Source organism: Lepisosteus platostomus, chromosome 3 (assembly GCF_059453375.1).
Source record: "Lepisosteus platostomus isolate fLepPlt1 chromosome 3, fLepPlt1.hap1, whole genome shotgun sequence".
In the NCBI taxonomy this organism is placed as follows: domain Eukaryota; kingdom Metazoa; phylum Chordata; class Actinopteri; order Semionotiformes; family Lepisosteidae; genus Lepisosteus; species Lepisosteus platostomus.
In genome coordinates, this window is record NC_142613.1 from 57021133 (window position 1) to 57036258 (window position 15126).

A 15126-nucleotide genomic window follows, 5' to 3' on the forward strand; every position below is an offset into this window, starting at 1 on the left:
TAATGACAGCTGATTTCCCTTTGCATTATACATTCTGCCATCAGATTCCTTGAAAGATCCTATTATTTCCTTTTCATCTCATTTTTTATTATTATTAAATAAATTCTGCGAGGTGTAATGAAGCGCATCAAGCTTCATCAGATTTCGTTGATGGAATTTCATGCTTTCAACTCACTGTGCCAGTGTCTATTCTCACTGCATAAGTAATATACAGTATAAGAGACTTTTACTCCTTAACTTCACAAGTATTCCTCTCCTTACACTTTGACACATTTTAGGATTCTATTCAGTGTGTGTACTGAAAAGATCAGAACAAAGGACTTGGATTTCTAAAGCCTTTTGCAGACTTAATTAACATTTGTTACTGCAAAGTTTAATGGTTTAATTTTCCATCAGTTCCATGCGACGAAAAACACCAAACATATAAGATAAATATTTTGCATGGTATTAATTTATTTTGTTGGTGCTTTTATGTGTGCAAGTGTTAAAAGTGATTTAACATTCGCACACATCTGTGCATCAGGGCATTTTGCAGCAGTAATCTGAGTGAGTTGCCATGCTCAATGATCCAACAGCAGAATGACACCTGGGATTTCCATTTGAAACTTTCCAGTTCAGACTGTAGAACCTTTGCCACTTCCTAACAATGACTGGTGTGCAAGACTTTATATCATTGCATAGTGAAAGGCACTCTTCACCAGCCTTGCCTTAAAAAGAAAAAATGATATGCTTTAGTCTACCAGACATACCTAGAAAAATAAATAAATGGCTAATTTAACATTGTTTATGCTTCCTTACCTAAAACAGTTCAGGACAGACAGCTCAGGAGTAAAATATGAGAATATACCATTACAAAGATTTCATCTTAATAAAGGGTCCAGTATTGGGTAGTTTTAAATATTCATGTTCTGTATTCTTGGATAGCGTTGCATGGGCAAACAGGTGTGTTTCCCTTAACCTTAAATAAATGTTTAAGGGGGGAAAAAAGCTTCTACATGTACAGAACTGATAAGAAGGTATTTTAAATGCATTAGCAGTAGTTTTTGTCAGCCACTTTGTACTGGAACAGTTCCTTTCCTGCTTGTCATCTTCCACCCACCCTTTTATCTATCCACTCAAAATCTGTGTCTTAGACATCTGTGTCCAGCTCACTGCCACACATAAGAGACATTCACAGCACCCCTGTGAGATACCTTCTGTTTTCTCATGTGCATATGAAATATGAAATGAAAACTCTGTTTTCAATTTTTTTACAACCTGTGCAACAAATTATTGCAGGCTAATATACAACTGAAGGCTCAGATTTTTTTACAATTTGCTCAATGCAAAGTCAGACAGGTATTTTGACAGTTGTGCGTCTCCATTAATAGAAGAGCTGGCCGTGGGGTCAGAAGATACAGACTGCAATAGTCTGGCACAATAAATTGAAAAAGATGAAGTGGCAGAGTACAGTAATGTGAGCAAGGTATAATATACTTAAAGGATCACTACAGCAGCTATTGAGGGACTTTCAGCACATACAGTCTTTCTGGACCTCCACAGTGGGGGAAACGCTCAGATACTTAAATATTTCAATTCCACTTACGCCTATCCTTGGGGATTTATCAAAGGTTAGAGTACCAATTCAGCAGAAAAATACACCCATGACCCTTTCTGTTACTGCTAAAAATGAGGCTATATCACAGATCAAACTTAAAAAGATATTGTAAAATCTGCACAGAAATAATAGTGAATATAAGCATGTAGGGGGCCCATTAGAAGAATATCCGATTGGAATTGAAAGTCATTAATAACGCATATTTTTTTTTATTTTCTTTTTCTTGTCAATACAGTTTTCCTTCACCTCCTACCCTTCAATTACTACGATATATTTTACAATATAGTTCCCTTTTGCTTTAATTTTCATTTTACAGTTAATATTGGAATGCTGTTCATACTAATCATCTTACCAAAAATAAATAAGTCAAGGAAAGTAAATGGTATATACAGTATGGAAGTGAACGTAAGAATCATGAAAAAAGTATATGAGAGAGAGACTGAGTTGTCTTCCACCTTAGGTAACTGGGGGGGAAAAAAAGACTTATGCCCTCTTCTGAGGGCATAAAAAGATAAAAAGATTGTGTGACCTGGTTGAAAATGGTGGCATTCTTTCAGCCCTTGTAAAAGTGTCTCCGTGCCTAATTTACACATAGATCTGGGCAAGTCTTTGTGGCAAGGCCACAGAAATGGAGAGTGACAGAGCTGAGCTGGCACTGTGCCTTGGAGCACTAATTCCTTGTGTCTCATTGTGCAGAGCAACAGAACGAGTTGGATTCCCAGCAGGGGAGCTGAACGTCTGATAGGAATAAGAGACAGATTTCCTGATCCTCGTCATGCTTATGATGGCAGAGGACGGGGGACAGGGAAAGGGGGGTGGGGATTTAAATGGAGCTCAAGGGCTGCGCTAGCTTGGGTTACATCAACACAACGTGCTGCTTTTCACTGGGAGCGTGCAGTTACCTGTGCTGGGGTGCTCTTTCGTTCCAGGGTGATGCTAGCACAGTTCTGCAGGGATAAGTGAGGGTAATGGCTGTAGAGATCAGTAACGGTTCACGCAACAAAATAAAGCCACAATGGTGTCAAATGGTAGAGGAGAGATGTAAGGATATGCTACTTGGCTGTCAACACAGCAGGCCTGGGCTACCGACAGCTAGAGGTGCAGCTTCCTGCAGCTCAGGGTTCCTTCTTATAGACAGGCTTTGAAAGAAGCGAAAATTTTCCTCCCTTCATCTAAAGCCCATGAATGACAGCCCGTCCTGAGTATCTTGGCATATAAAATCCCTGATCTGAGCAGGTTTGTGAGGAAGTCTGCCATTGCTGGTTTTCTGTAATAAATCCTAAAAACGCAGGCTTTGCTGTCCTACGTCACCTCTGCTGGGTGAAACATATGAATTCAGGCCGGTGTCGTGAGGTGCATTGTAAGTTAAATATAATGGCTTCTGATTATGAAGTTCTGTTGATGTATATCATGGTAAGAGACTGGTAATGCACTGAGGATTGAGGCACAGCAGGGTGAAATACAATAAGTAATTTTTGCCAAAAAGCAAAGATTCTTGTCACAAACTGCACTACAGAATTCTCCATAGTATCATAATGAAAAGGGATTCTTTTATTTACATTTTATACTGGTAAAATTATATTAATGATATCCTGATTTTGCTTTGATCGTGGTATTCTTTATGATATCTTTATGCCAATGTTATAAATGTAGATTAAGGTTTCTTAAACATTTATGTACTGTAGTTGACTTGAATTCTGTCTTACTATTTCCACTATAGAGTACCTTCGCATTTAGCCAAATGCATACAAGAACAATACCTTGCCTTGTGAGAAAAGAAAAGAGTAAAATCAATTTGCAGAGACGTCATGTTAATTCACTTCAGTTGCTTTATAATTAAGTGTGTGATTGCGTCTCTTGTGTGAACATAAAAGCTAACAAAATTTAAGGCATTACATACAACTTGGCATTTAGGGATTTTCGTTCCATTATCTGTTAGGAGATGTAATTCTCAGTGGCATCATTTTTTTTTAAATTCCATTAAAGCAGCAGAACAACACTTTGTCTGTTTTAAGCCTTGACAGGTCCCAACAGAAAATTCTTCCCAAAGGCCATACAGACGTTGGCTTTATCTCCGTTCCAAAGGAACATTGATGGTTCTTCTAATTGTATTCTTTTCAGATGAAAAGGGTTTTTTTCTTAAATACTGGTCATCTGCTGTTCCGTAATTGTTGCAAATCCTCAGACAGCAGCAGGTCCACAGGTCTATATTATTTGTGATATTTGCTTCAATGTCTCCTGTAACATTTTGTTTGGAAATTCTGAAATCAGTAATGCAATTTTAAAGGCTGCTGCGCTGTGCATCATAATAAGGTTAGAACTGATCTGCTTTCGACACAACATAAAATCACTTCAAGTCAATCAAATCCTGTCCGAATACCACAAAACATTTGGAGAAAAAGAAAACACTTGGCTTGCATTATTGTTTGTCATGTCTGAGATGATTTTGGGTCCCAGCCTTTTTTGTTTCATGAAGTTTTACTCTGGTGTTTACACTTGTTGTGTATGACTACATTTCTGCTAGAAATGCTTCTAACAGAAAGAAAGGTTCTAGCAAAACCTTTTTACTACCTAACCCTAGCTATGCTGAAAGAAAAAGTTTTAAAAAGTGAGCTATGTCCGTTAGTCTGTATTCTTTAACGTTTTTTTTTGCGGAAGTGTTATTTTCTGAATCTGAGCGAAAAGTTTTTGTCATTAATTAGTCTGTCATATCATCCAAAAAGAGTAACATGGTAAGGCAATCAACTATTACATTGTTGTTAATTTAATTAGATTTTTTTTAGTATGGTGGTTACGTCTCACAGGAGTATTTTTAAAGAAATTCTAGCAACAAAAAGATGACTTTATGTTCCATTTAAAAATGTACAGCTACCATCTGTGCTGTTGCTAAGAGCAACTGATAAGATGTGAACTCCAATTATGAGTCAGGGGTTGGAACAAGCTTAAAATGTTTTTAAATAATATAGGTTTCAGACTGTTCTGTTTACATGCTGTTCCTTAATTTGGTCTAAAAAGATATTGAAAACACAAGTGTAAAAAGTAATGTACCTATTACTTTAGTATGGAGGTTTAAATCTTATTAGTTTATGCAACAAGAAGTATAATTACTGCTTTAGGGCAATGCTTCATAAAACAGAGGACCTTGGCCCATCAGGATGCAGTGAAAAGGTCTCACGTCTGCTGTGGAAATTGAAGAGAGCACATTCAAAAAGATTGAATCAGAAGCTTCATATAGCCTCTTCCAGCATTGACCCAAATATTGAACAGTTATGTCATTGAAGCAAACTCGCTTTTCAAATTGAAATTCTCAACAAAAAAAAATGAAGTCAAATATTTCTGTTTCAGCCTGAGTTCATATTTCTAATTGTTTGGTGGACAAGCACAAACGTTTGGTTAAGTCAGCCAGAAGCTGATGGGAATAACAGTACTATTTTTTTCTTCAAATTGAAGAATTGTATTTATCCGTTAGCTATTTTCCAATTTACATAAGAGGACTGGTTCTTGGTATGGTGTGGATAGGAATTCTGATGTTACAGGTGGTGAGCGCTCTCTCTCCCTTTCTGTCTTTCAGGTGTGGCAGAGGTGATCGTCCTGGTTGGGGGTCGGCAGGTAATCGGCATGAACCAGCGAGCCCTGACGGCTGTCACGTGTTTCAATCCCCAGAATAACAAGTGGTATCCCTTGGCTAGTCTTCCTTTCTACGATCGAGAGTTCTTCAGTGTAATTTCGGCCGGTGACAACATCTATCTTTCAGGTACGTGAAAATTTTCTGTGAGATAGCCCTGCCTCTGGCAACGCTTGGCCAGTTGTGCACTGCCACAGACAAACTCCTGGTCACATGACCCATGCTTGAACTCTTGATTTCTGGAACACAGAACTCAGCCATCACCTCAGATCTGAGCCTTTATCGGTTTAGCCACTCAAGGGTTTATGTTCTTATTTAATGTATAGCATATGCTTCCGAGAGGGACTTTTCACTGGACCTGTTAAATGTTTGTTTAAAATGTTTTCTGCTTTAAATTAGAGGAGATCAGACTTATGCCACCTATTTTGTGATTTATATGGATTTCCATGTAATCTTTCAAGAATTATTCTTTCAAGCAGTGTTTTACAATGCAATTAAAACTACCTCTAGTAAAAGAAATGGTGCCATTTTTCCTTCTGTTAGAGGTTTTTTTTCTCCCTTTGTTTTAAAGCTGGTACAGCAGGAACAACATTTTTGTTTTTAAATAAATTCTTGCCTCAATTATTTTAAAATGGCATGAACGGTAACTTTGCCAACAATTTATTTTTTCAGACCACACAAATGAAAGAATTAACCAGTGCGATTTAAATATAATTGCAAATTCAAGGTTTTCTGTTTAGGAATGTTCAACAGTTGTAAAAGATAATGTTAAATACAAAAATGAGAAAGAGGAGAAAGCAGTCCGTTTTCACAGTCTTTATTAAGCATGATGTTTCTAGATGTCTGAATTGAATTCTTTCCAATCATTTTTTTTCCTAAGCATGTCAAAAATCTTTAAATGACCTCTTTAAAATAATCGCTTGTTTAGTTTTTCCCCAACACTTTGATTTGGTTTCTTGAAACACCAATTAACCCTGACATTTTCATTTATTTTGTTTTTTCTCTCTAGACGTTTTTCCTGTAATCACAGCATGCTTTTTTTGTGCTTGACAAACAGAGGGTTTTGTTTTTTAGGGAATGCCAATGAACGCTTTCTGTAAAGTGAAAACAAACGTGTGAAGAATTCAACATGGTTGTTTTTTTAAACGTAGTGCCCTCGAGATTTATTTTTGCCCCTCGACAAAATGGGAACAAAAAACATGTAACAGAAATGTTAACAAAATAGATAACATCCTACTCAAAAATGCAAAATATGTCATTCTGTCATCTTATGTGCAATCATTTGTGTCCAGAAAGCATGAGCTTCCCAATTATTCACAGACCTGTAGTTAGTATTTTGTTAATCCTTCTCTGGCTGTGATGGCAAATAAGGCCATTTATGATGGGTAGTTTTAAACTTTCCTCCTGACTGAATTGCTCTGCATCCTTTAGACTCTTTGATTTAAATTTGTGAGTTTTCCTTCTTGAGTTCCAACTACAAATATTCAGTTGGATTGAGTTCTGATCTGGAGATTGAGATGGCCTGTCCAGAATATGTATCTTGTGTGCTGATCATTCAACTCTTATCGCTCTGTGCAATGCTATGATGATTGCAGTGATTCGGTGTATTACACTGTAATTATGAGATAATGTCTCATTATTTATTCTGCTAGTTGTGCTACAGTATATGATGTTTTTTGTTCCCCTTTCATGAGGAGTATATATAAATCTCAAGGGTACAGTACTGTATGTATATTCTTTAATTCCTATTCCTCTGCTCTGTCTCTCCTCTCAGGTGGTATGGAATCAGGAGTGATGCTATCAGATGTCTGGTGCTATATGTCCCTTCTCGATAACTGGAACCTTGTTTCTCGAATGACAGTTCCTCGGTGTCGACACAATAGCCTGGTGTATGATGGAAAATTGTATACTATTGGAGGGCTGGGTGTAGCTGGGAATCTGGACCACGTTGAAAGGTATATCATTACACATTTTCTTATTTTCCTGCTGTTTATCTAGAGCAGCTCTGTGTGATGAAGAGTTCTGTCGGTACCAAGGACCAGGCATATGAAAGGACACCAGGCTTATACAAATCATTAAATGTCAAGAGATTATACTAAGCAAATAATAGTTATTCACTATTGTCTATTAGTGGCATTCATTTAAACCTTTAATAGGGATCTATGCAAGTTTGTAATGTGGGCTTTGTTACAAATGCATTTATAAAAAATTAAAATATCTACTCTTCAAAAGTGCATTAACAAAATATATTGTATTGAGTACTATAAAAATGTTCCCTATAATACTGTACATTTTGGAAATGAATTTCATCATCTTTATTTTGTAGTATGTTCTAGTAAAATAATGCACAAGATTAGTGTTACCACAATGAATATTATGTACTTTAAAACAATTATTTATGGATGATGTCAATTCAAAATTAAATTGAAAGTGTCAGCTATTTAGAATTATGGTTCTACCTGTTTTTACAATATAAGCAGGCTCATTATAATTCAATAGTGATGCTTAAATAAACTACTGAAGCTTTCTTGAGTGGCATTGCAATGTCAGGGTAAGGGTTTTACCATATTACGAGAAACACCGAACTACATTTGCTTTCAATTACAAATTTCCAATCTTTAGATCAGGAGTGTAAGCGAATCCCACTGGTGTGTTAAGTGTGACAGAGAGGCTGTTGGGCAAGAACTAACTTGCAGGCAAGGTACAGGTCTCGTGCTCAAAATAACAAGGGACCAAAGACTCTGCCTCTGGGGGACTTCCAGCAAATTGGTTCTGCTGAACAGCTATGCTATCAAGAAGGAAACCAGCAAAGCCAAGGCTAAAATAACCTTGGTGAATCAAAGCATGCAGCCTGAAATGCCCAGACACACATGGATTTTAGTGCCTAGGGGCAAACTAATGAAGATGGAAACACAGTAATGACTTCCAAAGGAAGCACCATTGTTTTTACTCTGTTTGTCTCCCTAATAGAAGCACAACTGATTAGAATTTGGAGCACAAAGAGTTTTAAATGTGAAATTGAATTTGGAGAAAGGCCTATGCGGCTGCTTTATTTTTCTAAAACAAAATACTACTTAGTATCTACATCTCTGTAGCAAATGTAGGAGGCACAGCCTTCTGAAGCTGCCTGGAGGAAGCCCCTTCAGTCCGTAAATTAGAAACTCCCTGGAAACTTGAAGACACACAAGATCAGCCTTAAGAAAGAAACTGATGGAAAACATAATTTTGAATGTAGGCGATTTCATGGTTGGAAGCATGAAACTGAAAGGAAGATGGATAGTGGACGACAAATTAGGAATGGGAAAAACAAAAGGCTGAGGCTGTCGGCCATCTCAGCAGCCTTGACTGTGAGTAACGCTGGAATCCTTCAGTAAACAAGCATTGTATATCTCACCAATACCGTCAATCACTCTCTGATTCAAGACAGGAAATAAAAAGCGCCTTCACTCCACACAACAGCGTAGATACATCTTTTCCCTTTTGTACTGGGTTTGTGCTTGAGTCTGTTCTTATCCTGCATGCTTGGGGCTAAAATGGGTTCTGTTTGTACATACAGTGGCACTACTGCTCTCAACATCCTGCTACCTCTTAACAATTAGTACCAGACCCTCTGTGGCCAACATACAGGTAGGATGCTGAATGCAGTTTGCTTCTGAAGAAGCAAAGCATAGCATTACTCAATGCAATGTACTGTATCACTGAGTGAAATTATTTCACACAGCGTATGTGATCTTAAAATGAAGCAGTGTTTTTCCAGGATGAAATCTCAACAGAATGTAAGCATTTTTGTGGCTTTGCCATGGAGCTCCATCGTACAGGAATGTTTTAGAGTGTTTATCAACAAACAAAATAAGGAACTGGAAAAACAACGACTAAATATCAGTAGTAGTAAATATTATACCAGTAGCCCCATAGATGTGTACGTTTGTCTGGCCATCCTTTTCTGACCAGATCTGAATCTGTGGGTCTGCTTTGACTCCGGTTTTCAGAATGTTTTCTCTGTGCAGTTGTTTTCATCTAGGCACAGCGCAAAATCCCACATTCAGATTTCTTTTCCCTGTACCATCTGGCACATAGTAGTTTTCTGTTTGCAGTTTCCCATCAGCAGTGTTTTGAAGGTTAAAGAATCTTCATAGTTCATTCTTAATGTCTTCTTGATGTTAGTACAGAATACGTCTGTTAGATCTTTAGGGAAAAAATATTTTAATTGAAATCTCACTTTTCAGATACTTTCCAAATGCTTTGTTTTTTACAACTCCCCTTTTTTAATTATGGTCCCTTAAATGGGTTATTTAATTTTTCTCCCCTTTGAGTTTACTCTTTTAGTCAAACTGTGGCTCATTAGTTTCTACTCTACTTTGGAGCCCACTGTATGACTGTACAGTATATCCAGTAGAGTCAAAATTGTCTCCTGCCTTTGCTCATCTGGGAAAGGCACTCATTTTCAAATGCCAGTTTAGCTCTGTGATTCAAAATCCTCGAGTTTGAGACGGGATCAAGTCACTGCCTGACTGGACCCAAGATTTCCCAAGCAGTAGTGCCCAATTTTCAACACCCCAATGGTAGGGCTAGGGTTAGTTGGCTCAGCAATTTCCCAGGTGCCTGCAGGCATGGCATGACATCATGAGGATTGTTTCAGAAGCTACAGACAACTGGGAGAGAATTTCTTTTTGTTCTGACCTATAAAGTTAGGACCCTAGCAGCATCTATTCATGCAAATGCAGCAATAATGTTCATTAAATTACATTTTAAAAATGGTATGCAAATGTAGCATTTCAGATGCATGATAATGGTCCCGAGTTTAGGAACATCTGAATGTGTTTTTATAATGCACAAAGAAATGCATTGAGCCTCTGAAGAATAATGGGGAGGGGGGTTCTGAAGTGACTCTGTCAGGAGTATAATTTTAAGCTGTATGATCCAGATGTCAGGTCAAGTAAGAGTCATGTCACTAGCCCAGTGTCACAGTGATTACCCAAGCTGTGCACAGTAGGCACAGTGCTGCAGGGTGTAGGGTTCAGCTGCATGAGTCCCAGCAGTTTCACTTGGTCCCAGTGTAACAGCGAACCCTGCATCTTCCTGAGTGCATGCAGACTCACGGTGACACCAGTGAGAGATGTGCCTCTCCTCCAGTCAGCACTGAGCCATTTCTATGTTGCTGCAGAGCTTGTAGCACATCTCCAAACAATGATGAAATGTTGGCCTGGCTGAATTGGTGAACAGGTCAGAAAGAATGTATGCATCTTATTCTCTCAAGTATTGTCCATGTGAGCTGGGATAGAAAGACACTCGAGATAATGTGGGGATAAAGTCAAATAGAATTGGCGTATTTAAAAAACATAATTGCTGCTATTAGCACATACATTCAACGTATGGCACTGATTACAATGTTTATTACTGCTACAGTTCTAGGTTCTTGGCCATTAAATGGAAAATGTAATTAAAACATCTTGTAGTAGGATCACTGGGAGCACTTCATTGGAAACTCAGAAATGTGACCATCTCTTTCTGTTTGCCAATCATCAAATATTGTAAGAAAATGGGCCTTTCTTTGGTTGTTAGTAGTGTGAAGGAAGCTAGGGTATCAGCTTCAACAACATGGCTAGATGGCCATAGATAGACATCCAAATCTCTTTGTGTAAAGAAGTAATTCCTAGAAATTCACAGGATTTCAAAGTCTTCTTTGTTCAAAACTAAAAAGATTCAGATCTTTTTAAGACATTCCTTTAATACTGGCAATATTCCTGGCTTTTCATTTTTGAACCAGTTCCATAACAGCAATATACTGTATTTTTTGTCTATAATATGTAACTACCAACTCCAATAACACATAATATTCTAGATGAGGTATTACCTGTACTATACAGAAATAGTGTTGCTAATATACTTGCACCTTTCAGTAGGTAGAACAAGGCCACTGAGTGTGAATTTGTAGCCCCAGAGTCTGTTTGTCCAAGCTGCATTTCTAATTAACATTCCGGAGAAAGACTCTGCTGGTGGTTTTGAGAAATTGTACACGTCTGAAACATCTCCAAAGCTCAGTTTATATTTTCCCTACACAGAAGTTTTCATCACAATAATACTGGGAAGCGTGCCTATGCCTCTTGATAATGTTTTATGTAAATGCACTGAGACTTGTTAAAAGATGACACTATTCCACTTTGTCAAATACTCTATATTCTCCCTTTACTGACATGCATAGTAGAAGAAATGTTAGTGCAGAAAGCATCCTGGAAGGAATCGATCTCCGAGCAAGAGCCTATTCAGTTACTGAAAGGAATACCTGGTGCCCTGCACAGGCTCCACTGATGAGCAGCAGTACACGGAATTCTAATGCATTAAAATGAAGTGTTGAGTCTCCGCTTGGCCTATTTACTGAGCAGGAGCGGATAGTGTAGGCATGTAACTAATACCACCTTTCTTTAAGCTGCACCATGATGGCTCAAAATTAATTTTAATATTTTATGCTGTGAAGAAAGTGGAGTTTTCATATCCATTATTCCTTCCTTCTGAGGGGAGATATTGTTTAGTCAATCAATTAAAAGTTTATTTATCAAATGCACAACAATACAGCGTGCAGCTGTAATTGCTGGCAATGAAATGTCATTTCTCCGAATTAACTGGGGGGGGGGATAAAAATCACAAAATTAAAGTGACAAAATAAGGTTACATAATAATAGTAACAATAGAAATTAAAATAAGATCAACTCAGACAAATCACAATATAAATAGAGCTGTTATGTGCCCAGGGTGTATGCAATCCATTATGTCCAAGTAGTACAGTATGCCCAATACAATGAAAACTGTATGTCCATGTAGCCATTACAGTTGCTCTTTGTGTTGATAAATTCTTATGTGAGCTTTGAATAAATGCTCATTGTCAGAGTGTCACACTCCTTTGCTGTGCTGGGCCAGATTTGATTTACAGTAAATGTAGTTCAAGTGGACCATACATATCAATTTCAAAATTAATTTATTTGGTAATTTTCTACATTATCAAAGTACTAGGCACAGCCATATTATAGCAATAATATTTTATTGATAGCGTTTAGCAGATTTGGTGTTTATTGCAATTGTATATTCACTAGGTCACAGTTTAGCTAAACTTACTAATTACGCTCTGAGTATTGGATGTTTGTCACATTCAACACTTTGATGTGAGATGGAGAAATAATTAAAGTTTTTGCACGGTAGAACACATGGGCTTTGTTAAACTGAATAAATTAGTTGTAACTAAACCAGTTTCCCTTTCCTCTTGTAAGCGTAAAACATTGGTGTTCTTCTCGCTGTCATGAAGACTGTTGAAACCCATTAGCAAATTAAGAATGACAAGAAATTGGAAAGTAAGCGCACTTCCTACAATTTAGTTGGTCAAGAATTCCATTCATATATTTTATATATCTCATCCACTAGGTTTTTGACAGAATCCAGGATATTGGCTTCAACAGCACAAGTAGTTTGTTCAACACAGCCCTAGATATTATCACTGTATAGGGTAAAAAAAATCCTTACACGTATATACTGTAGCAGCTTTCTGGACACTCCACTCAAAGTGCTTTACAGGTAATGGGGACTCCCCTCCACCAACACCGGTGTGTTGCTCCACCTGATGCGACAGCAGCCATAGTGTGCCAGAACGCTCACCACACATAATCTATCAGTGGGGAGTAGAACAGAGTGATGAAGCCAGTTCAGAGATGGGGATTATCAGGAGGCCATGAATGGTAAAGACCAATGGGAAATTTGTCCTGGACGACAAAGTAACATTCCTACTCTTTTCAAAAAACACTTCAAAGTCAGGAGAGTCAAAAGATTGGTTTTATGTCTCATCCTAAGGACGGTGCCTTTTTTTTGCAGTATAGTATCTCTGTTACTATACTGGGGCATTAGGACCCACACAGACCACAGAGTGAGCGCCCCCTACAGGTCCCACTAATACCTCTTCTAAAACCTTAGTTTTCCCAGGAGGTCTCCATCCAGATACTGGTCAGGCTCACACCTAGTTATGAGTTGCAGGGTGATATAGCTGCTGGCTAGTATTAATTGTATAGTGTTGCAAGTGTTAGGTGGAATTAGGACTACTGATCAAGACAGTGGAAACATTTTTATCTATATTGTTTGACAGGTTAGAAAGGTCAGTAAATGACAGTGTAACAGTGAAGTAAGTTCAAAACAGTACCACATATACTTTCCTGGATTGCATGTAGTTGACGGGGCTTTGATTGAAATACAGTACATGGTGTTTGATTGTAGAGATGAGGGCTTTTTAAGTAGAATGGTCAAGTACACCACCTTTCTGTTAGGCACTTATATTGGTTAAACTTCCAAAAGTTTCCTTTCCAGGAAATTAAATATGTGAATAATGTGCTTTAGGCCTTAAACAGCCTCTGATTAAATTTCACATGAAGCACATACCACAATCATCATCTCTATGAGTTTGAAATAGTGTAAAAGTAAGGGCTTTGAGCACATCTATTGAATCATTCTTTATTCTTGGCCATATGCAGTTAGCTTTCTAATCTGTATGGGAAAGCTCTTATAGACCAAGGATCCTCCAGGATCCTCCAGTGAATTATGTTGTCACTGGCAAAAGGATGTAACAATTAAAGATCCTTCATAAAGAGAAATATTCTAAATTAATTGCAGGGTTATTTATCTAAGTCTGAATTATTGAGCCCTGATATGAATTCCCTGTAGCAGCAAACCATGTATCAGTTTCCCACTATACTAATCCTGTTCTCTACATAGGACACAAGAACTCCTATAATTTGACTACCTGCAGGGCCTTCATCCTATAACTTTTTTTGTGTACTTTAATTTAAGAGTACATCTCTTTTTATTGTCTGTTGACATCACTGCTGTGCCTTCTGAATTAAAATTTCACTGCTGGTGCATTGTAGCAAAGAATGGTATACCAAAAGGTCATAAATCATGCCTGATTACAAATCTCTTCATCGTTCCTTTTTCCTTCTTCTGGCCCTTTACATTTGTGTTGGCCTCAGACAGCATTAAGTAGTAAGTCTCCCAGTTACAGTATCCACAGGGTGCTTTTCACTCTCAGCTTTCAGCAGACACTGGAAGCAGGAAAAAAGGGGGAAAAAAGAAATATCTAAAATGTCAAAAACGCTCAGTTCATCTTCTCTCATTAGAAGATTTAAGAGGATTATATAGCCCCCAAGGACAAATATTAAAATTAGAGAATATATGTATTTTCAAATTTATTTTTGACTTGCTTTTACCAGTGTGTAGCACATGTAATTGAAAACCACAGCAGGTTATAGAAAATCCTGACACTTCGTGATTGAAATTTCTTGGCTGTCTCTTAACCTACAGTAAGAATGGTGCTGGGGGAAAAGCCTAGTAGCAAGCTTGGTTATATTACGAAGCCAGCACTACAGTCACTGGGTTTTGGAGTCATAGATTTTGTAGATTTATCTACCAGGCTGTATCTCTTGCTGTTTTTACGTACAAATGCCAGTAAAGTCAATTTCCTTTCATAGCCTTTCTGAGCTGTAATAGGTAATATAAATTATATTTTTTAGCTTTGAAAGTGGAAAATTGAAGAAGGATGTCAAAGTCGTTTACCATAGATTGGTCTATAACCTGTAAAGAAAAGCTTTAAAAAAAACATAAAATCATGAAAGATAACCTTCAGAAATTGAAGTTCTTGAGTGAGATAGAGAAATGCACCTTTCTTCTCCTTCCATCAGAAAGAAATGATAAAAAAGCTTCCCAAGTATTCTGAACTGCAGGTAACATGATAAAACATGGTTAGAGATTTATACAGGACACAAATCAAGCCAGTAGCCTGCAGAAAACTGCTTCCGTTCTAGTCATGAAATGATGTGAGCTACACTTTTCCCAACCTTTAGTGCTTGATTGTTGATGCAGGTTTGTTTTGACG

General features: G+C 37.6%; 1 protein-coding gene across 3 annotated transcripts in view; it reads left to right on the top strand.

Annotated features, from left to right (window-relative positions):
- Positions 1-15126, top strand: part of klhl29 (kelch-like family member 29) — a 234466-nt gene that overhangs the window by 204792 nt on the left and 14548 nt on the right. For all 3 annotated transcript variants that reach the window (XM_088626147.1, XM_088626150.1, XM_088626148.1), the window contains exons 10-11: positions 5169-5351; positions 6997-7177. In XM_088626147.1, coding sequence (XP_088482273.1) covers positions 5169-5351; positions 6997-7177 — 364 coding nt within the window. The remainder of the gene's footprint in view (positions 1-5168; positions 5352-6996; positions 7178-15126) is intronic.